We start from the raw sequence: 21,692 nt of genomic DNA, 5'->3' as shown, positions 1-21,692 counted from the left end.
CCTCTGAAGCCTTTGTGATTCGCTCCAGTCACAGATTCAGAAGACGACGAATCGCTGAAGGATGGCTGGCCTCCCAGCTCGATGCTGGGGAGAACAGTCCCACGTCCACAGCTCCCCAGCCTGTGCAGCACTCCATCCAAGAAAAACTGCTCTTCGTCCAAGAGAGCCTCTTCGTCATCATCATCATCATCACTCAAGTCCAAGCAGGCGGCCAAAGAGAGGAAACATAAGCACTTTGCTTTATTGCTACAGGAGGCAGGAGTCAGCTCCTCCGAGGACTCATTTGATCAAGGTTAATAAAGCATACTTCACTATACACAGAAATGAGAGGGCAGTCCCCTCGGTTTTACCTTTTTTTTTTTTTTTTTTTTTTTTTTTGGGGCCTGTCTTGTATTTTTAACCGTGACCCACTGGTCATGATAAAAATGTTTCCTGAGAAGCCATTTTAAGATGCTTGCGTCAGAATTTGCTACCTCACATCCTGTATATAATATAATTGGCTCTTGTTAGAGTCCCTATTAAATGCTTACTTTTATAGAAATGTCTTGCCATTGTGCATTAATATGTGTGTGGCTGTATGAAAAGTTCTTTCTCAATTGTATTGCAGTTTGGTACCCAAGCTTTATTAAACATGCTGAGATCATTTTTACTGAAAGTAAACAAACGCAGTGTTCTGTCTTTCTCGCTACATCTCTTGCTGTAGAGTATTAGACTGCAACACTCCACACTCCTGATTTTCCTGTTGTTCAAATATCCCTTTCATCAGTGAAAAGCTGTCACAAGGACATCTCTGCATATAACCAGCACTCATGAACAGTGCTGATGAGATTCATTAGGCCAATGAGTTTGAGAAGTATAACTAATTGGTTCTTAAGGTCTCTAAAGAGATCAGATATTTACCAGATGAGAAAATTGGGAAATTGGGATTAGATTGATGTAGGGCTAATGTTACTCTGCATTCAAAGATAAGCGTATACTGTATATTATAGTACCTAAATTTGGGCCATAAGTCCTCCATTAAAATGTATAAAAGTTGTAATGAAATTACACTCACTAAATCAACACACACACAAAATAATTAAAATCATTATTTACTTACCATCAGTTCTTTCATACCTATATGAATTTCTTTCTTGTGTGGAACACAAAAGGATTAGGACCACATTAAGGTTAATAAATTATGACATTATTTTAGATGCACTAGCCCTTTAAAACAAAATGTACACCATAACATGAGATCATAAATCCTTTACAGTTCCAGACATTTGTGTTTCACTATTTTAACTTCCAGTGTGTGAACATCGAAAAGTAATATGGGATATTTGGAAAATGGGTTCTCCCTGGTTTACTAAAAATAAACAACCTAGCTTCTCTAGACTGCTCGCTCTCTCCCTGCAGCTGCTTGGCCACCCCTCCACCTCTGACCCCTTCTCCTACCCATGATGTTTTTTAATGTCTATCGGTCTGTGCATTTGCTTTTCCTGCCGCAACAAAATAAGAAGCAAAGTGCTGGACTGCTGGGAGTAGGGCAGCCAGCTGTTCAGCGTGAGGTCACTGTCCATGTCACCTGAGCCATGAGCATTGTTCTGTAAGTAGGCCACCACCCTCTTTTGCTGTGACTTCTCAATAATTTCTACTAATTTGTGCTTGCACTGTTACAGAACCAAAACACACACACACAAAAAAAAAAAAAAAAAAAGACTGGATTAAATAAGAGGTGTTGAAAATGCCCTTTTTTTAACATACTCACCTCCTGTTTCAAGCCCAGAAGCCATGGTTATGTCTGGATTTGGCTGACTTGACTCCCAAGTTTAGGAGAAATGCTTTTTGTTTGTTTTGTCATTTATGTTATGATGATGATTTATTTATTTATTTTAATTTTTTTCAAGAACCCAGATGCAGGTGTGTTATAACCACTTCATTTTATTCAGGGTATTTATTTATTTCTTTTTCCATTAGAAGCCAGTACATAATGCAATAGTGTTTTGTGTTAAGAAACTGGTCATACTTAAGATTGTGTTAAAGGAATGGTTCACCCAAAAATGAAAATTCTCTCATCATTTACTCACCCTCATGCCATCCTAGATGTGTATGACTTTCTGTCATCTGCTGAACACAAACGAAGATTTTTAGAAGAATATTTCAGCTCTGTAGGTCCATACAATGCAAGTGAATGGGTGCCAAATTTTTGCAGCTCCAAAATCCACATAACGGCAACATAAAAGTATTCCAGGCGACTCTGGTGGTTAAATCTATAACTTCAGAAGTGATATGATAGGTGTGAGTGAGAAACAGATCAATATTTATGTATTTCTTTTACTATAAATTCTCCCTCCTGCTCAGTCAATATCCACTTTCTCATTCTTCTTTTGTTTATAGTGATTCACATTCTTTGTGCATATCTCCCCCTACTGGGCAGGGAGGAGGAATTATGATTAAAAGACTACTTAAATATTGATCTGTTTCTCACCCACACCTATCATATCACTTCTGAAGATATAGATTTAACCACTGGATGTGCTGTTTGGAGCTTCAAAATTTTGCCACCCTTTCACTTGCATTGTATGGACCTACAGAGCTGAAATATTCTTCTAAATATCTTCATTTCTGTTCTGCAGAATAAAGAAAGTCATACACATCCGGGATGCCAGGAGGGTGAGTAAATCATGAGAGAATTATAATTTTTAGGTGAACTTTCCCTTTAAGATAGGATGATAGGGAAGAGAGATGTTTTGCATCCCCCCCCCTCAAAGCTGAAGTGTGTAATTTTGTAATGTTAATAATGTTAAAATATTTTCACCTATCCCAGTTTTACGTGCAGAGACAGCTACAGTATAAAAAAGCCATTTGTTGGTTTTTCATGCTTGGTTTGTTCTGGCATCCCAAACCTGTTTAAAATGTCGCTATTTTTGCAATTCTTTTTGATGACACTAGTAGCGTAGAAATTACACACTTCCTCTTTAATAAAGGCAGGTTATGTCTGTTTTTAACTTTTTAACATTTCTGCTTAAACTTATACACACATCATTATCTCCTCTGAGAAATGGTAGGGTTGAGTTAAAGAAAGGAGAACATAACCATGGCTGAAGTGCTTGATGGCCTGAGTTCTACCCAGAGCAGACCTACAATCTCAGGAGCCATGGAGGACTGTCCTCACAGAGCCTGCTTTGTGTTCCTCCGCTTTCTTCTTACTGTGCACATCCTTTGCTTGCTGTCATACATGCTTCAAATTTTATCCCTGTTGTCAGAAACTGTGGCGTCTATAAACTTATGTGCACAACATAACAAATCAAAGTCCTTGTCTGCTACAAAAACCCTGTACCTCTCATGTCTTTAACAAACTCACCACTGGCTTTGGCAACTCACAACTGCACTCGAACATCCTGTGTGTCTGTGTCTGTTTCCATCTAACGTGTCCCTCGCCCTCAATAGAATGGAGAGAAAAGGGGGAGTTGCTAAAAGTGGGTACCAACTGTCTTGCAGTTAGTCCTTCAGAATTTTTCTGCCCTTTTATCAGTTCAGACAAGCACTGTGCCGAACAGCCTGTTAATAATTGATGACTTTCTTAGTCAGGGATTCTGCAAGCAACCTTAGCTTTCTGCAGTGCTTGTGGCTTATTTCTATTCCCATTTTTCCCTGAGCGATTCGGCTCATTCAGCACAATGGTCAAGGCCACTTTACTGGCTTCTGTTATTTGGTCTGGGCTTTTGCGTTCCCTTCCCCTCTCAATTTGGAGCAAGCCAGCAGCCGTGCTGATTTTAAATCCTGCCCTAAAGCTCTGTGGGTATGAAAGCTGTGCTTGCAAGATCCTGCCTACCCAGCTTAGTATATGCTGCCCACATAAAACGAGGCTTTGTCCCCCACCGGTAATCTTGTGTAGTGGTGGGTGGGCCTTAGTATTTGAGCAAGAGCACATTAATCTAGAGAAAGTCGGCTTCCGTGATGCTAGATTACAATGGATGATGGGAAATGTGCTATCCTGAGCGCCAGAGTGAGAGGAACACTGCAGCTGGCAGATAGTTCCATTAGGGGTTGTGATCTAGTATTCATAGCGATGCAGATTTAATTCAATGGTTTGCTCCACACCACAATTCTAGAACTTACAGAGAAGATGGTTATTACATGTCAAATATATTTTATTTAATTGCATGGGATTAAAGACCCCATGAAATTGCGCAGTTTACTTTCCTTTTGATGCATTTCTTATTAGAACTGGAAGTTTAGGCAGGACATATCAAAAGGATCATCCCCTTTTTTTATAAATAGCCAATAGGCTGTAGTTACATTAAAGCCATGAATTAGGACTTGCAAGTCAGAGCCAGATGTTATTACGGGGAGGGACATGGTCATTCTAGTGCAGGGTTCGGCAACCTTTTTGACATGGAGTGCCATTTTATATTTTCCTGGTCAATGGCTGTGCTGTGCCATCATTTATTTATATGATGTTTTTCTCAGCTGCATTCCAATCCACATCTTGATGTAATCGTTCCTCATGATCACGCAGCGTGTTTTCATCAGCTGAATGGGAGGTTAAACACTATTAAAGTGTGACGAGACTCGCGCTGCGTGTGCAAGCCATTCGCGCAACACAAGCCAATCAACTACAGTATTTAGCCCTTTTCGGTAAATTGCACCTGCAAAATCCTAACTTTATTTCCAGGTTTAATTTATATTTTGAATAGATTTTTGAACCCCACGATGTGGGTTTGTTTTCTATTAATCTTTTAATGTAATTTTGAGTGTGACCATAGTTTAAGGAGGGTGTACCTGTATGCTGGCTTGGAAATCTCAAGCATTAATAGTGGTGTTTTCCTTATTACATCACGTGTTGTTCTGAAAGCAAAAAGAAACAAATGAAACAGAATGTAGGCTGTTATCCGTGCAGCCTAACCGCAGCAAAGCGGGCGCGTTTATTCGCACGATTAACCGAAAGTGAAGCGCTGCCGGCTCATGATGCGCGAATGGCTTGCATGAGCTGCACGAGTCTGTTGGGTATACTGCAGTCTCCTCACATTTTAACTTTTTGTTTAGCCTCACAATCAGCTCATGAAAAAACGCTGCGTGATCATGAGGAAGGATTATATCAAGATGTAGATTGGAATGCGGGTGTGGAATTTCGTATGAATAAAATAATCTATTCCTCTCTTGCGTTGCTGGCGTGCCAGTGATTATTACCCCTCCGCGTGCCATAGGTTGCCGAACCCTGTTCTAGAGAGCATTTGATTGGACAAAAATGTGTGAGGTGCAGCATGAGCCATCCGATAGTTTGTCAGTTTTCCCAGAAGAGAGAGACTGTACATTTTAAATGTGTATATACCTGCTAAAAGTGAATTTTCAACTTTTGGTGTGCACCAGCATATCGATGGCTTCAAAGCTAATAGACATGGACTAAAAGCCACAAAACTCCAATTTTGGTTTCATCCGGTCCTAAAATGGGATAATTCACCCAAAAATTTAAATTCTCTTATCATTTACTCACCCTCATGCCATCCCAGATGTTTATGATTTTTTTTTCTCTTTTTTTCTGCTGAACAAATAGGGCTGCATCTAATGATTATTTTGATAATTGACTAATTTAACAATTATTAGAACAGTTATTTGACTATTCAGCGATTATTGCAATGATTAATCATTAGCTGTTAAACGATTATTCAGCTTGTGCCCCGACTTGAACGGTTGTATTAAACGTGCTTACTAACAATATAGAGGACAAAAATCATCTTTTAAAAATACCTCTAAATGACATTCACTGAATTAAAGGGAAAAGAATATACTTTTTATTAAGTTTAATTCAGTAAAGATATTCACTGCAAAAAATTATATTATCCAGTGTTTTTAATCTTGTTTTCCATTTAAAATTGTCTAAAAATCCTTAAAACACGATACATTTACTTAAGAAGCAACATTTAAGATATTTAGACTTGCTTTAAGAGAATGGATCTTAAATATAAGTGTATTTTTTTCACTTGGTTATACTTCTGCGAGTGCATTAAAGACAAAATATACTTATATTCAAGATCTGTTCTCTAACAACAAGTCGAAATATCTTATATGCTGCTTCACAGGTGAATGCATCTTTTTAAAGGATTTTTAGATATTTTAAAATATTTATATTTTTAATTTTATTTTCAACATTCTCAAATATTTTTTTTTTTCTTCTGCAGTATAGCTGCTAAAGAAAATGTACATTGTTTTAAAGGAGTTTTAGATATTTGGAGCCAAAACAAAAATCAAAAATGTATTTTTTTGCAGTGTATAATGGGGCGAAGACTACCTCTCTCACCTTTCTGTTCACTTCAATCCATCTTTAACTCACAAAAAAACAAACTCTCTCTTATTAATAAAGCTGCGTATTGCCAATTTTCTTCACTGAAAGAAATGCACAGTGACACATATATTATGATTCAATAAGTCACGAGCCATCACATTATAATCTAGCTGCATTAAAGGTGCACGCTCGAGGGACGAGCGTCCCCGCGACAGATTGTGCCTCAGCCAGGTGCCGTTTTAATCTCTCCCCCTTAGTTCGGGACATTCACGCAACTCATTGAAGAGGCGCTGACCGCACAGAGAAATGCCAGTTTCGGAGTTTGTAGTTATTTACATGATCTGCTTCTGTATTATTTCAACTTGAATAAAGCTATAATGCATTAAATATAACTGCATTTAAGATGTAACGCTGGGGAGGTTCCTTTAAAGATGCTCCTCATGCAAGTTTTGCTTCAGCGGAACTGCAGCTCCAGCTCCACTTATTCCACAACGAGAGTGCTTCTGTATTTACTTTTGTATTTTTGCATTAGAATTCCCTCATACTTTGTGATCTACATCACCTGAAGCTGTGAAAGTTTAGAGTGCATCTGGACTGTGAGCTGTGTTTTCTTCCTCTCCTCAGTCAGGTGTGAACTGCAGTGCTGCTCTCACGTGTCATCATTAGAGTTTAATGTGATGTCACGTTACGTTAAATGAGATCAGATGGCTATTCGACAACGAACATTTTTGTCAACGATTTTTTATTGTCGATGTTGTCGATAACGTAGACTAATTGTTTCAGCCCTAAACACAAAGATTTTAAGAAAAAAATATCTCGGCTCTGTAGCTCCTTACAATGCAAGTCCAAAGGGTCCAAAACTTTGAAGATCAAAAAGCACACAAAGGCAGACTCCAGTGGTTAAATCCATGTCAATAGAAGCGGTTTGTAGGTATGGGTGAGAAACAATATTTAAGTCTATTTTTACTAAAAATCTCCACATTCAAACAGCTTTTTAAGAGTTCCTCTTTTTTCGTTTTTGATTTGTGATTTGCATTCTTCGTGCATATCTCCATCTACTGGGCAGTAAAAAGGACTTAATTGTTGATCTGTTTCTAGCCACGCCTATCATATCGCTTCTGAAGATATAGATTTAACTACTGGAGTAGGATGGATTACTTTTATGCTACCTTTATGTGTTTTTTTTTTTTTGAGCTTCAAAGTTTTGAACCCTGTTGACTTGCATTGTGAGGACCCGCAGAGCTGAGATATTCTTATAAAAATCTTAATTTATGTTCAGCAGAGGAAAAAGTCACACATCTGGATTGGCATGAAGGTAAGTAAATGATGAGAGTATTTTCATTTTTGATTGAACTATCCCTTTAAGTGCTTAATAACAGATTATTAAAATAATGGGTTGTGTCATAGGGGAAATTCATGCTCATTCAGTTTTTAAACCTCAAATGTTTTAGCGTACGTGTTAAATGTTGTCCTTTCCATCGTTAACAGAGTATCTCACCGAGCGAGATGATTACGAGGATGATGATGACAATGATGATGATTACGAGCTTGATGAGAGTGACGGTCTGTGTTCATCCATAGAAGAGAGTGGGCTTGGTCTACTGGCCCGCTTTGCCGCGAGCGCCATCCCGAGCCCCATTGTCCCCAATCCGCTCTCCATTGTCCAACTGGAGGCCAAACAGAAAGCCAAGAAAAAAGAGGAAAGGCAGAGCCTTCTCGGTAGGAAAGTACTCTTCCTGCACGGATTGTATGTGGCATGTATTTTTTCTACACTTTTACGTTTATCTGTTATCTATCTAATGTAAGAGCAGCTTTTTCAAGCCCATGGGACTTGAATTCCCAGGTGACAAGGTGATGCATTGTTATTGGCTGTCTTTTGTCATGCGTGTGTGTGTCTGTCTGAGTGTGTGGGGAAATTGAAAGGTACTGGCAGAGGAAAACACATTGTGCTTGGAGCAGTCACTCAGTAGGGGTGTTATTCAATGTAGACACCCATCAGTTGTGCCCCACCTTGAGAATAGAGTGTCATTATCCTCTCATGTTGTGTTTGCTGTGCTGAATGCGCTCGCTGCGAATATGACGCTGAAAGGCATTGCTTTGATGAGGTGGGGCTGTGATCCTGAGCGGGTACCCAGCAGTGCACGCAGTAGAAGCCAATAGCCCCCTTTATTAACTATTTCCATGACCCAGCCACAGCGCCCAAGCAACAACATTTTGCTCCCACATCTGGCCCTGTTTGTTTCTCACGTGCGCATTTATACTGTCGTTCTCAGTTCAAAAATGACGAGTGACCAGATTTAGATGGGTTTAAATTCTAGTCGAGGGCGCAATATTTACATTAATAGTATGCGTTTCATAAAAGGCACATTCTGCCCTACAAATGCAAAATGCAGTAACACCGTAACACTCGGTACATTTAAATGCACCGTTATAATCTAAAGCTAAAGCTAGTTTTTGCATAGCTGAGCAACAGTCTTCATCTGTCTGTCCTAGTAAACTTGACAATGCATAATTGAATATTTGAAAGACGGACATCAACTGAGGAACTATTAAATACAAATCTCTGTCTTTTGCAGCAAACGACAAGGCCAATTGTGGTCCGATTAATGTGCATACCCACTGGACAAAGTCGAGCTACATCACATTATCTTATTCTGTTAGTCCAACTTTGCAAAAATCAGACTGGTACAATTTCATTCGGACTAAAGTGTTTGTGATATTAAGAAAAAAGACAGAATTATTGTTTTTGTCTGGCTGAAGTGCATGTGACCATACTGACTCAAACATGCTTTGCATATTGCTTTTATGTGTGAGTGCATTTAGTACGCAAGACTATGCATGCTTTATTAATAACCAAAGGTTATATATTCTGGATTGTAGGTACAGAATTCAAGTTCACTGATTCTGAGAGTGATGTTAAGGCAAGAAAGAAGTTCCCATCTCTTTTGCACGGTAAGCGGTCGGCTCCCGAGCTCCCCCTCCTACCACCGGCGAGTGTCATGCGTGAAGAGTTCAGCCCCAGCAAGCGTGGGTGCAAGCCGAAGAAACCCAAGTCCCTGCGGGAGTTCACTTTCGACCTTACTGCAGACGGAAGCGAAGATGAACAATGGACACGCCGGAGAAGTGAACGCATCTTCCTCCATGATGCCGCCCAGGCCAATCCTATCTCGCCGTCCAACAAAACTCCTCTTCCGTTCACTCCCAAACCTGCCCGGGGCCCCAAACCATCCCAGCAGAGCCCTAAGGAGCTGGCCAAAGCCAAGGAGGGGAAAGACCCCAACAAGGTAAGTCCTTGTTTTATTGATGTAGATTGAGTCCCGTGTGCCAACCGCATTGAAACAGCCTGAGCGCTCGATATCAGCAGGTGTCCTGCTACATTTGTCGGACAAGAAAGCCTTCTGCTGTGAGTGTCATGTTGTTGAACACAAAAGGATGACTGCCGCTTGCCAGGCTACAATTTCTAGCCATCACTGTTCCTCCCTCCGCATCCTCCCTCAATCTTTTTTTAGTGCTTTACTACATGAATGCCTATTAATGTTTACTTGCCCATCCAGTGTTGTTGAATGGCTGTAATGTCTGGGAGAACTAGGCCTGATTCAGTTTTGCATTTGTATGAGTCTTTTCACTCATGTCTGTACTGATGGTTTGCCTTTTGTCTCTTGTGTGAATGTTCTAGAAGAAAAGGATTAAGGAGACCCCCCTGTGTCTGCCCCCAACACAGCTCTCTAGTATACCCACTGAGAACGCAGGAGCACTCCCAGTCTGTCCAGGGCACAAGAGCAAGGTGAAGCCCAAAGCTAGAGAGGTAACTATCGCTTGACATTTTGAGATTATCATCAGACATAAACCCTATCTGCTTGGCTGTTTAAGTGGTGGTCCCCCCTTGCATCAACTCCAAAATCTACCTGCAGACATCAATGGATAGAAAACATTTTATGTTTTGTAAATGTAGTGAATAAATAAATAAAATAAGAGAAGAATTTTAATCAATTATATATATTTTTTTTTCTCGCCCATTTGGCATCACTACATTGTATTATGTATTTTAGTAGCTGAAATTATGAAACAAGAAATCATTTTTTGGGATGTTGACACCCTGTGGAGTGACATGCTATACTGTATAGTGTTGGGAACCGAATTGGTTTGTTCAGGCATTCGTTTAAAAAAACTTTTAAACACTTGACAACTCAGTCATCACTAAAAAAGTGTTCCTGCGTGGCATTTTACATTTGGTTTTTGTTGTAAAATTGCTGTTTATCACCATATTGTAAATTTTAAGTTTATAGATTGTGTCAAATGTTGTTTATTGTTTCAAAATTATTAAGAACATCACAAATAATACTGTTGCCAATAATAAGAATGTTAGTATTAATTGTTCCCATTTTGTTATCAACATTGTTGCCATTTCACAGTTTTACTCCTAAGCCAAGTCATCCCTTATGGTTGGGTGATCTACCAAAGCTTTGTGAAACAGTTCAATCGGTTCATTAAAAATAAGTGGTTCAAAAGAACAATTCATTCACAAATCGTACATCACAAATTTTCTATCTTAAACTTGAACAGCATTTTGCAAATTCTTATTTAATTAATATACATGCAGCTTTTTTGACATTATATTGACAGACTAATGAATTTACTAGTGAAACTCAAAATATATGGCAACCAGTTACAGTACCCAAGAGATATGCTTATACTTTTATACATTTGAATCTAAAATCATGATGTTGATGTGTAAAAGTCCATGGACATGTTAGATGCACCTCACTGCTTTCTAGATATCTGCCATTGAAAAAAACAGTTGGTGACTCCAGTCAGGTCTCCTAATCAACCAATTGCTAGGGTGGGTAGAGTCACATTCGGTTAACCTTGTGGTCGCTATAATGTGGTTCTCGGTGGGGCGCACAGTGAGTTGTGCGTGGATCCTGCGGAGAATAGGGTGAGCCTCCACACGCGCTAGGTCTCCGCGGTAACCCGCTCAACAAGCCACGTGATAAGATGCGCGGATTGACTGTCTCAGACGCGGAGGCAACTGAGATTCCTCCACCACCCACATTGAGGTGAGTCACTACGCCACCATGAGGACTTAGAGCGCATTGGGAATTGGGTATTCCAAATTGGGGAGAAATGGAAAAACCCAGTCAGTTTTTCACTAGTGCTAATGATGATGTTTGTTGATCTCCCCTAACTCTGCTGCCTGTTATTACACGCAGCAAATACATGAAATAATATCACTGCGCATGAACTCACATTCTTAGCATGCCAAATGAATATTTGAAACCGACTAGCAACCATTTTGTGATGCTGAATGTCCTGTGAATCTGCATGTAGCAGAAGCAGCGAAAGGGATTAGAATAATTTTACCTGGCAGCCTCAAGGCCCCTCTTCCCTGTTGGGAAAAGCATTTAAATGAGACATCCCTTCCTGCCCCCAGTCCCACTCTGTATGGGCCTGCCCTCCATACACACCATAACCAAAGGGAGGGAGGTGAGATGGGAAAGCAGAAAGGGAGAGGAAAGGGAGAGTGCAGTGGAGAGCTAATTAGACTGCACACTCAACGGGAAAGCAGTGAAATTAGCAAAACGCCATCTCCCTCCATCCATTTTTCCACCTCCCCTACCAGATTTGTTTATTTCTTTGGACATTATTTCATCTCAAGATAAATCTTCACTGCATTTTAAAACTCTCCACTGCTGCTAGTTTTTCATCTTATGTATAAATCACGTCTTGTAACGCACAGCGGAAGCTCCTCTGGGTATTTGCCGCATTTGAAATCAAGAAACCCTACATCTCGCAAGCTGAGCTTGTCACTCATATAAATAGGTTTTTCTGAATCAATTCTACTCTAGTAAGCACATGGGTCTCATCTTTAGAACTGAACCAACAATGGCTCCATGTTCAAGATTTCATATTGTCACAGGAATTGGGGCAAATTGTGCTTGAATTCCTCCCGCAGGCTCGAGGGAAAGGCGGCGCTGTCAGTAAACTGATGGAAAGTATGGCTGCTGATGAGGACTTTGAGCCTAACCAGGACAGCAGCTTCTCAGAGGACGAGAATCCCCCTGTGAACGCTCAGCCTGAAAGACCCTGCACCCCTGGTGAGAAACACTCAGGTCTTTCCTGTAGAATGCTGCTTTTGCAGTGGGAGTGCATTATTTATACATACATACATATACACCCACACACATAATTCTATAAAACTATTTTAATGTTTTTATTGAAATTAAAGTATAATTTATTGTAAAAAGTGTTGCAAATGTGTATCTTTTTTTACTACTGTCATACGAACAAGTGTAATAACTGACACATTTCATAAATCTTCCAAGTACACAAAATGAATCTCATTTAATTTTAAAGGAATATTCTGGGTTCAATACAAGTTCAATCGACAGCATTCATGGCTAAATGTTGATTACCACAAACATTTATTTTGACTCGCCCCTCCTTTTCTTAAAAAGAAAAAGCAGAAATCTGGGTTTCAGTGATGCACTTACAGTGGAAGTGAATGGGGCCAGTTTTTACGTTAAAATACTCTTTCAAAAGTATAGCCACAAGACATAAAGGATATGCACGTAAACATGATTTTAGTGTGATAAAATCACTCCCTAACCTTTTCTGTGTAAAGTTATAGCCAATTTTACATCTTCGTTTTCATGACGATGTAATGTCAACAAACCCTAAAATGACAATTTAAACAACTTTACAGCTCAAATAGTACATGTTTTAACAGAAGAATTAATGCAAGTATTTTTATAAGATTATAAGCTTCACTTTTCTGCTTTTAAACCCTCAAAAATTGGCCCCATTCACTTCCATTGTAAGTGATTCACTGTAACCTTGATTTTTGCGTTTTTAAAGAAAAGGTGGAACGAGTCGAAATAATTTTTTTTGGTAATCAACATTATGCCACAAATGCTGTCGACTGAGCTTAACTTGTATTGAACCTGATTATTCCTTTTAAGTCAGTCATGAGTCTTGACTGAAAATAAAAACTTGCGGTTCAGTAAGGGAGTCAGATGTAACCATTCTGATTTAGTTTGTTAATTCAGTGAAGGATTCATCAGACTGATTTGAACAGTCATTTGGATTGATTCATTAATAGAAGCGGCTTATAAGGGTCATTTGTTCGGACTGCACTAACAGCATGACTAATGTAAACAAATCAATAGAAAGACGTGGTGTGTTTTGCCGTTATTTCGCGGTACACAGGATTTTTATCTCATCGCATTCAATTGTGACTGCAAGCTCACAACTATAAAATATCTGGAGATAGCGGTGCAGGAAACACTGAAACGCATACATACTCCATTCACATTCCCTCATGTCAGCAAGACAGCTGAGCTCTTTTCCCTATTGCTCTCCCATTTTTAATTGCTGTTTTACGACTAAATTTAGACTTCATTTTCTTGGCCATGCATGCAATTAAAAGTGAATGTCTTTTGAATGACGTGAGGGAGAGGTAATTTCACAGCTTATTTTATCTTAATCCGCCATTTAAAATCAGAAAATCAATTCGGCCTGATTGCATTCGTACATTATTGGGATGAGCTCACACATACGTTTTCTGCAACATTTAGAGCTTTCAGGCGACAATGAGATGTACAAGTATGAGATGCGAGAGGCACAAGTTTGGACACACCTCTATATCTCTAGCCTTGCTTACCTCCCTCCATTTCCCCCTCAGCCCCCCGGAACTGTGTCATTAACAAAGATGAACTGCAGGATGGACTACGGGTCCTCATCCCTATGGATGACAAACTCTTGTACGCCGGACATGTCAGCACCGTTCACTCTCCTGACATGTAAGAAACCCCACCCAAGCTGTTTTTCTTATGTTCTCTGTCTCCTGACCTGTTTACCTATTTAAGCTTATTTATAGACCACAAAAGTGGACCAGAAGTAAAAATCCCATCCAGAGTGGTCAAGTAATTGTGTATACTTTGTATAGACAATAAGTGTGATTAATTGACCCTTCGCTAAGCCCTGCCTTAAAAGCGTTTCTGACTAATCCTATCATTGCAACTGTTGCTGTGCAACATTTTTCTTACAAGTGACATGAGGTACCCAGAGAGGATACACGCAGTGTTTTTTCTTTCTTTTTAAAAATCTTTAATATCAAGAAGAGCATACTATGAATTAAACTGTCATTCCTCATTCCCAAATTAACACGTGTAACATCAGCAAGGATACCTACATTTGCTCCAAGGTAAATTAAAGCTAATATGTTAACATTAATACATTTACGTATTAATTCAGATCTTAGTAAAGAAAATAGTAAATAGAGTTAACAGCATTATAGTGAGTGTGATATGAGATGTTATTAGCAATTTTGTTCATGCACACTAATGTTATCAGGTGTGTAATATCCATCAAATGACGCTTTTCTCTTTTCATAATCATTTGCCTCGATTCTGATTCACACGGTTTTCAATCGAATTACTGTGTAATTTAACGGTTTATTTGACAAAAACTGTCAGATAAATATGCTTTACAATGTCTTTCTAGCCCATGTAAGAATATTGTCAATTCTGTTTCTGAGAATATTTGAAAAAAAAAACTCGCTGTTCATGGCAATCTCATTTATTCCTATGGGAAGTTCTGCAAAGCTTGTCAGAGCGAGCAACGGTAGCCAAGGGGGTCGGGGCTTAGCGAAAGGTCAGTTGCCAATTTTCAGGCAAAGTGCTACACTATTGATAACTCTAAAGCAAAATCCACCAATCAAAGAACTCAGTAGCTGGGTTACCATCCACACATTTGTTTTAAATACTGAATGGATACACTAAGATGCAAATAAAGGGTCCAAAATGCACTCAAAAAAACATATATGCTCGCAACATGGATGGACACATAGCTAATATTTCCATGAAAATGAGAAACGCAGCATATATGGTTTTTGCAGGTTAGTTAAGATTAGTTAGATTTTCACAATTTTGATTTGAATCAAATGTTGTCATTCATTTCAAAGCTGGTTAGTTTGGTTCAAGGCTTAGAAGTCTTTATTTAAGACCTTTTTGAAATGGCAATGGAGAAAATGAGTGGGGGAAAACAAACTTCTGGAACCAAGACTGCAAAACAAGCGGACAGTCACTGTTGTAGTCTATTTAGCTGTAGATCTCTGGCCATTAACAGGTTCATTTTATTACTGAACTTCTTACTAGAACCAGTTACTTTTAGAGGAAATTAAATATTGCCAGTTTTCACATTGTAAGTACAGGACCTTACAATGTGAAAACTGGCAATATTTCACTATTTCACCATGGAAAAATTAGGAAGTCCATCATTTTGCATGGTCAGTAAACAGAAGGGGTGTGAAGTGTCTTGAGGGAAAAGAAAACTGAAATGGGCAGTTTTGCTTTGTTTGGGTTTTGATTGCCTTCTGTAGTCTCCAATGGCCTATCCACTTGGATGAACAAGTTTTAGTCTATTTAGGGGTAAGAGACTTCCTTTCTAAGTCATTTCTATAAAGGCTAATCTCATTTGCTGAAAAAATGTCAAACGGTTGCAGCATCTGGCCCAGGGAACTTTAATGAGAGGGGATATTTGGACGCTAGTTCCTGTAACACACTAAATTCTTAAAGCTGAAGTGTGTAATTTTTTTTCTGTGTTAAAATACTGTCTCATCATGACCCAGTTTAAAATGCAGAGACATCTGTAAGTAAGCCACTTGTAGGACGAAATGTGTAACACTGGGTCTGTTGCGCTGTTTGTTTGGGCATTTCAACATTGGTTAAAGGTGCACTCAGTAAGTTTTTAATTGGCTCTGCATCTTACCAGAGACTATTTATTTATGAGAGACGGGTCACTTCAATTAAAATTAATGGGAGAAATTGGAACGCCAACCAAGGAGTACTTGCGCCCAACAGTCAACGGATGTAGAAAGGTAGTCCTGCCTTAGTTAAAAGAGCCAATCACCTTTTAGATACAGACATCGCCTATCAATCAACTAGAGAACGCACATGTGCATTAGCTATACAAGCCTGGAAATTTGCACTTTTTAGCATAATATGTGGCAAAGAAGCACAATTTATGATACCAGTGTTGTCAGATTTTACTGCTGATGTGAAATATCTACGTACGTTAAATGTAAGCTTGACAAGCAGTTTATGAGAGTTTGGTGTTCCCCCATTCAAGTAGATAGGAGCTGCACTGGGGCATTCCATAGATTGCCGACAGTGGACTGACTTGCTAGAAAGACTTTGATCCCATCGGTTCGAGTAGGACTTGTGGTTTTGGACTATACTGACACCCATCGTCCTGTATACTGAAAGTTTGTTTGCTGCCGCTTCACATCAAACATGTTTGTTTGTCTTCTGTTTTGTTATTTTTAGTCTGTGTTTTTCTCCGTCTCATACTACATACATCTCTATTATGTACATTCTTGGATTTAATCCAAATGAAATTTCACGCATTGTTGCGTGCTGGACTGTGACCGGAGGCCCGCGTCTCTCCAGCTCTCTCCCAGCTGTAGACCACTGTGTACTCACGATTGCCATTTGATGTTGCGCCGTTTATCCGTGATAAAGTAAACATGTTGTGTTATTATTATTGTCATTATTAGTGGTAGTAACTCAGTCAGTTGCATGACACAGTGTCATGTGCTGTAAACATGGCAGCACCCATGAGGGGGCAACCCGCTCTATGTAAAATTAAACAATTGGGTTTCTGATATGACTGAAACTGAAATCTTCATCTCATGTAAGTGTATTCAACATATTTTCAATATATTTCTAAAAATGCTATTCATGTCTTTGTTTAAAAAAAAAAAAAATTTAATAACCAAAAATTTACTTAAACCAATGGTGTGAGTTTGTTGGGTAAACATGTTTGAAAACAGTCATTATTTTTGCAATTCTGTTTGATTAATTTAGCGGCATAAAATCATACACTTAAATGGGTTATTTAGAAAGCAGTAATTCAATGCTTTATCTGTTAATTTACTGTAAGTTTGCGTGGAATAATTAGTGATTTGTCATAAGGCAGTGAAATATCACTCGCTCTCTCACTCTCAATGTGTGCGTATGTCTCGTACTAAAAATAGCTTGTTCCAGCTAAGGAAGGTGCCTTTTGTGCAGGACTGTGTCTCTTAGGCCTTTACTGCAGATCTTCAAAGCGGTGTTTTGGTGTGATGGTGAGAACTGGTAGTGAGAGGATTTAATATGACTAGAGCAAGAGTAAGAGTCAGGCACTAGCACGGAGGGCTCAACTGGAACAGATCGTTTGTTGTCTGCCTCTGCCCTGCCCTCTGGAAATTTAATTCTTAAACACCTTAAACGCATCTAGAGATTGAAAATCCATTTTTGGCCACTCAGATGTTTATATGCCACCTCTTCTGCTGCTGTTTATGAGCCTCACCTGTCTTCATTAACGGTGCCTGTTGTGGAGAGCCTGGGCTTCTGTGGGCATAAACGTGCTTGCAGTTCATGACAGTGGACTGCTTAATTGTGCAGTCAATAATTCACACAACTAATGTTGAATTGGAACTGAAATCCAGGGAAAGGAAACGTGTCTGATCTCTGCCTTTGCTTCAGCTTCCGTGAAGCCTGTGTTTTCTGCTCTGAAAAGTTCTTTGGCAAAGCCATTGTCACACTTTTAAGCGTGAAGACCATGCTAATAGCACAGGCCCATTATTATGGGTAATGGGGAACTAATTGAAGCTTTCACTCCATCCTTCACTGACTCTCCGTTTTTATTTTTGTAATTTCTATAATTTCATTTTAGAACAGTGGCTCTGTATAAAGAGAATTTTCACCACTAAAGTTCCAACTGTCTCTGTTCTAACAATAATCAAAGGTACCTGAATGTCATCTTAGAGAGGAAATTCATGTTGCAAATAGCATTGTGTGCTGGTATATATTCACTCTCAGGGTGATCAGGACCCTGATGTGGCTACTTGTCCAATAAATGGACATGAATTATTGTTTTGAATTCAAATTATTTTATTATGTGAGAAGACCACAAGAGACAATAAACTAGCATAGCTAGTGTTGGAATTATAGGTCGAGCGATAGTGGATTTTGCTGATACTATTAACTAATGTGGTGGGAAAGGCAGATAACCAATTAATCGGTTGAGTTTTTAAAATCGATGCATAGAATGTAAAAAAAAAAAAAAAAATGTTCTTAGTCTCTCCGTACGAAAACGGGCACAGACATGGAGGCTAAAATTAATAAAACCCCAGATGCAGGTTGTTCAATGAAATTCCCAATAATAACCAGAAGAACAAAAAAAATGAAGATTTGGTACACAGCGTGGGACTTTTAACTAAAAACAAGCCCAAAAAACACAACGGACTCTTATTTTGAGATGATAGAGACTTGGCTTCGTTACAATGCTCTATAATAAACTGTTTACCACATTAAGCTTTATATTCACCAAATTTGAATGAGGAATAAGGTTTGTTATTATTCACAAGATATTAAGTTGGAGACACTATGTATGTGCTGACAGGGCATGTTTCTATATAGTCACATTTTTCTTTGCATGCATTGAATAATCAAAATAACAAAATATGCATTGAAGTGAGGGAAAAAAATATGGATAGTCAATAACTACGTTTCCTTCCAATGTTTTTTTTGTGAAAAAGTTTTAGCGCATCAAAATTAAGCTGATGGAAACACAAATTATCGCTAAAATTTCACAAGTGTCGACATAATATTTTTCCGTTTAACACTAGCGCATAAACTCTATGTTGATACATCAGATGTCACGAAAAACTGGTTTGGAAACACTTCTTGTTGAGAAAATTGGCATTAACGCAAAAATATAGTGTCACATGACAGAATTTGCCCCAATCGTTAGCCTGTGTTAATCATGACGACAAGGAATAGGATCCTTGAAAGCCAATTTATTGTACGTGATTATGGATTGATCTGAATGGCATAAAGATCCGATCACTGCAAACATGACACTTCCAGGTGTACCAACACAAATATCTCGTATCAAGACATGCACATTGACAAGTACACAGAGAACAAATTAATGAAAACTCTTTGCGATTAATTTAATCACGGTAGACATCCGTTTATTTATTAAAGTTTCTTTTACACACCATTCAAAATAATAGACAGCAGTCAAGGAATTAGCCCACAATACAAATAACATAATTTCTGTGCACAAAGATGTTTTAAATTAAAAATAAATACACAATACTAGAAGAAAAGCTTCAGTGTGCTTTTTTTTTTAACACTAACATATAGCCCAATTCTATTAAATTGTTTAGCTTTTGAAAAAATGCTGGCAAAATTCCCTGTATTAAATTAAATAAATTACCAAACGAAAAACGCATTAAATTAAAAAAATAAATTACCAAACGAAAAAAATATATATTTTTAGACCTATATATGCCTTTTTTCACACAAACTTAAAATTAGCCGTACCCTGTTCTGTAGACGAATAAAGTCAGCTGAATGACATTTTCTACACTTCAAGACTATAAACTATCAGAACTATTTGTCCAATGCGGAGTTCACTTTCAGAAAACGAGCTTTTGAACCTTTTAAAACTTTTCAATATTTTAAATCTAACCCTCTTTACCTCGGATTGCATTTGCTGGTCTTCTTCAGAAAATGTAAACTGCATTATGATGCTAAAATTAATTTTAGATGATAATCAAGTTCAGTTGGTCGTTAAAAGTTGTGGGACAAATATACAGGACATAATGTAATTGTGATGGCAATGCTTTAGATTAGATGATTGTTCAAAATAGCCTATTGAATATCAGGAATGTATCATATATGTAAACCCTGATATTACATTGCATCAGTTTGTCTTTAATAGCTGTGCACACAGTATATACACATCGATGGATGATCCTTATACTAAGACTGAAAGTTCCCCCACTACTTGGTGCAGGTTTCCAGCTTGAACAGGGCCGTAACTGTTCGTTTTCAGGTCAGAACCGGTGGCGACCTGTGATTAGACACAACATCAGGACCAATATTACAGTCCTATCAGAAGGGCAACAGCTCCCTTTTGATTGCAATTCCTCATCTTCTGATTGCATTTATTTGTGAATTAAAGTGACAGTTAGCTGGTTAATTTCAATGAATTGTCTCAATACTCTCCCCATTTTACCAAAACTTCGGAGGAAAACAATTAGGGACATCTGGGAGGTGAATTAGCGATAAAAACACATTTCTGAATGGAAACGGCTTCAGGGCAGATTTCTTTTGCGATAAACCAAAACTTATGCGACAAAGTGTTTTTTTAGGCATGACATCATCACGCACACCATTTTTATCGATAAAAGGCCATTTGAATGGAAACAGGCAGAAGACGGCATTTTTTTATGCATTTTCACTTTGTCGATAACAAAATAGCGTGAAAAGTGGATGGAAACTAGGCTAATGATGAAAGATTTGGATACAGAAAATCCCCACATGATTGTTTTAATTTCACTTCTTAAGCCCGCTGATATACTGTAGAACCAAGCCAAAGAGAAACAGATGAATAATAATAATACAAATAAAAAAAAGCATACATTTTTGCGGATAACTGCTAGTTCCAAAAAGCATTTATCAGCACCAATTAATCGGTAAAACCAATATATCGGAAAACCTCTTGTAGGAATCTGTTGCCACGGACAACGATCAGTTATTCAGTTTGCCAAAATAGAAGATATTTAACCCTGGAATGTTGCAGTTGACCAATCAGAATCAAATATTCCAAAGAGCCGTTTAAAAAATGTACAGCACTTCGAACTTGATAGGGCCAATGTAGCTAAATAAAAGTAGATTAACTTTTCCATAAGAACATTTATTACCATTAGAAATGACTCCATACTGACCATTACAAAATACCTTCCATTCCACTTGTGAACAAAAACAAATTTTAAGGTGAACATTCCCATATTGTGAACCTATATCAGGCGAGCCATCCACAACATCCACAGAGAGATATTTAACCCTGTGCATGTGGTCTGAGCCTGGTCAATCTTTCTCCCCCATGAGGCAGCTGGTGTGAATTTATCCCAGGCTTTGCAGACACAACCAATCAGGTTTGGCTGGCAGAGTCCTCCCCCTCAGGCCAGCTCCAGGAGGAAGTGTTCTGGGGAGGCTGTCCCACATCACCTCCCAGGTCCGTGTCACAGTAATAAGGCTGCCAGTCGGTGATGGACACCTCTGAAAGCTAGCTCTGAGTCCATGCTTGAACTGCAGGCACCCTCATGAATCCAAATGAAAAAAGGCCAAACATCCAACTGTCAGGATTTTTTTTTTTTTTTTTTTGTAATCAGAAGTGGCTAAGAATCTTGGCTGTCACATATGCAGCTGTATGCATGCGCCCATGCTGATTTATAGAAGCCATGTGCTCACACCCTTTTACATGATACAGAGTGACCTGCGCCTTTAAGGGCCACTCACTGTGTTCTCTCTTTTTCCAACAACCCATAAGACTCTTAAAGAAATAGTTCACCCAAAATTGAAAATGC

At 38.7% G+C, this 21,692-nt stretch overlaps 1 protein-coding gene across 3 annotated transcripts in view; it reads left to right on the top strand.

Annotated features, from left to right (window-relative positions):
- The window catches only part of LOC127450156 (trinucleotide repeat-containing gene 18 protein-like), a 97,425-nt gene that overhangs the window by 64,613 nt on the left and 11,120 nt on the right, over positions 1 to 21,692 (top strand). For 2 of the 3 annotated variants that reach the window (XM_051713999.1, XM_051714000.1), the window contains exons 17-22: positions 29 to 292; positions 7,757 to 7,987; positions 9,149 to 9,552; positions 9,945 to 10,073; positions 12,222 to 12,363; positions 13,950 to 14,067. In XM_051713999.1, coding sequence (XP_051569959.1) covers positions 29 to 292; positions 7,757 to 7,987; positions 9,149 to 9,552; positions 9,945 to 10,073; positions 12,222 to 12,363; positions 13,950 to 14,067 — 1,288 coding nt within the window. The remainder of the gene's footprint in view (positions 1 to 28; positions 293 to 7,756; positions 7,988 to 9,148; positions 9,553 to 9,944; positions 10,074 to 12,221; positions 12,364 to 13,949; positions 14,068 to 21,692) is intronic. The other variant, XM_051714001.1, reaches the window with a different exon arrangement.

This window comes from Myxocyprinus asiaticus, chromosome 13 (assembly GCF_019703515.2).
Source record: "Myxocyprinus asiaticus isolate MX2 ecotype Aquarium Trade chromosome 13, UBuf_Myxa_2, whole genome shotgun sequence".
Classification (NCBI taxonomy): Eukaryota; Metazoa; Chordata; class Actinopteri; order Cypriniformes; family Catostomidae; genus Myxocyprinus; species Myxocyprinus asiaticus.
The sequence above is the reverse complement of the archived record's forward strand: the minus strand, read 5'-3'. Positions and strand labels throughout refer to the sequence as shown.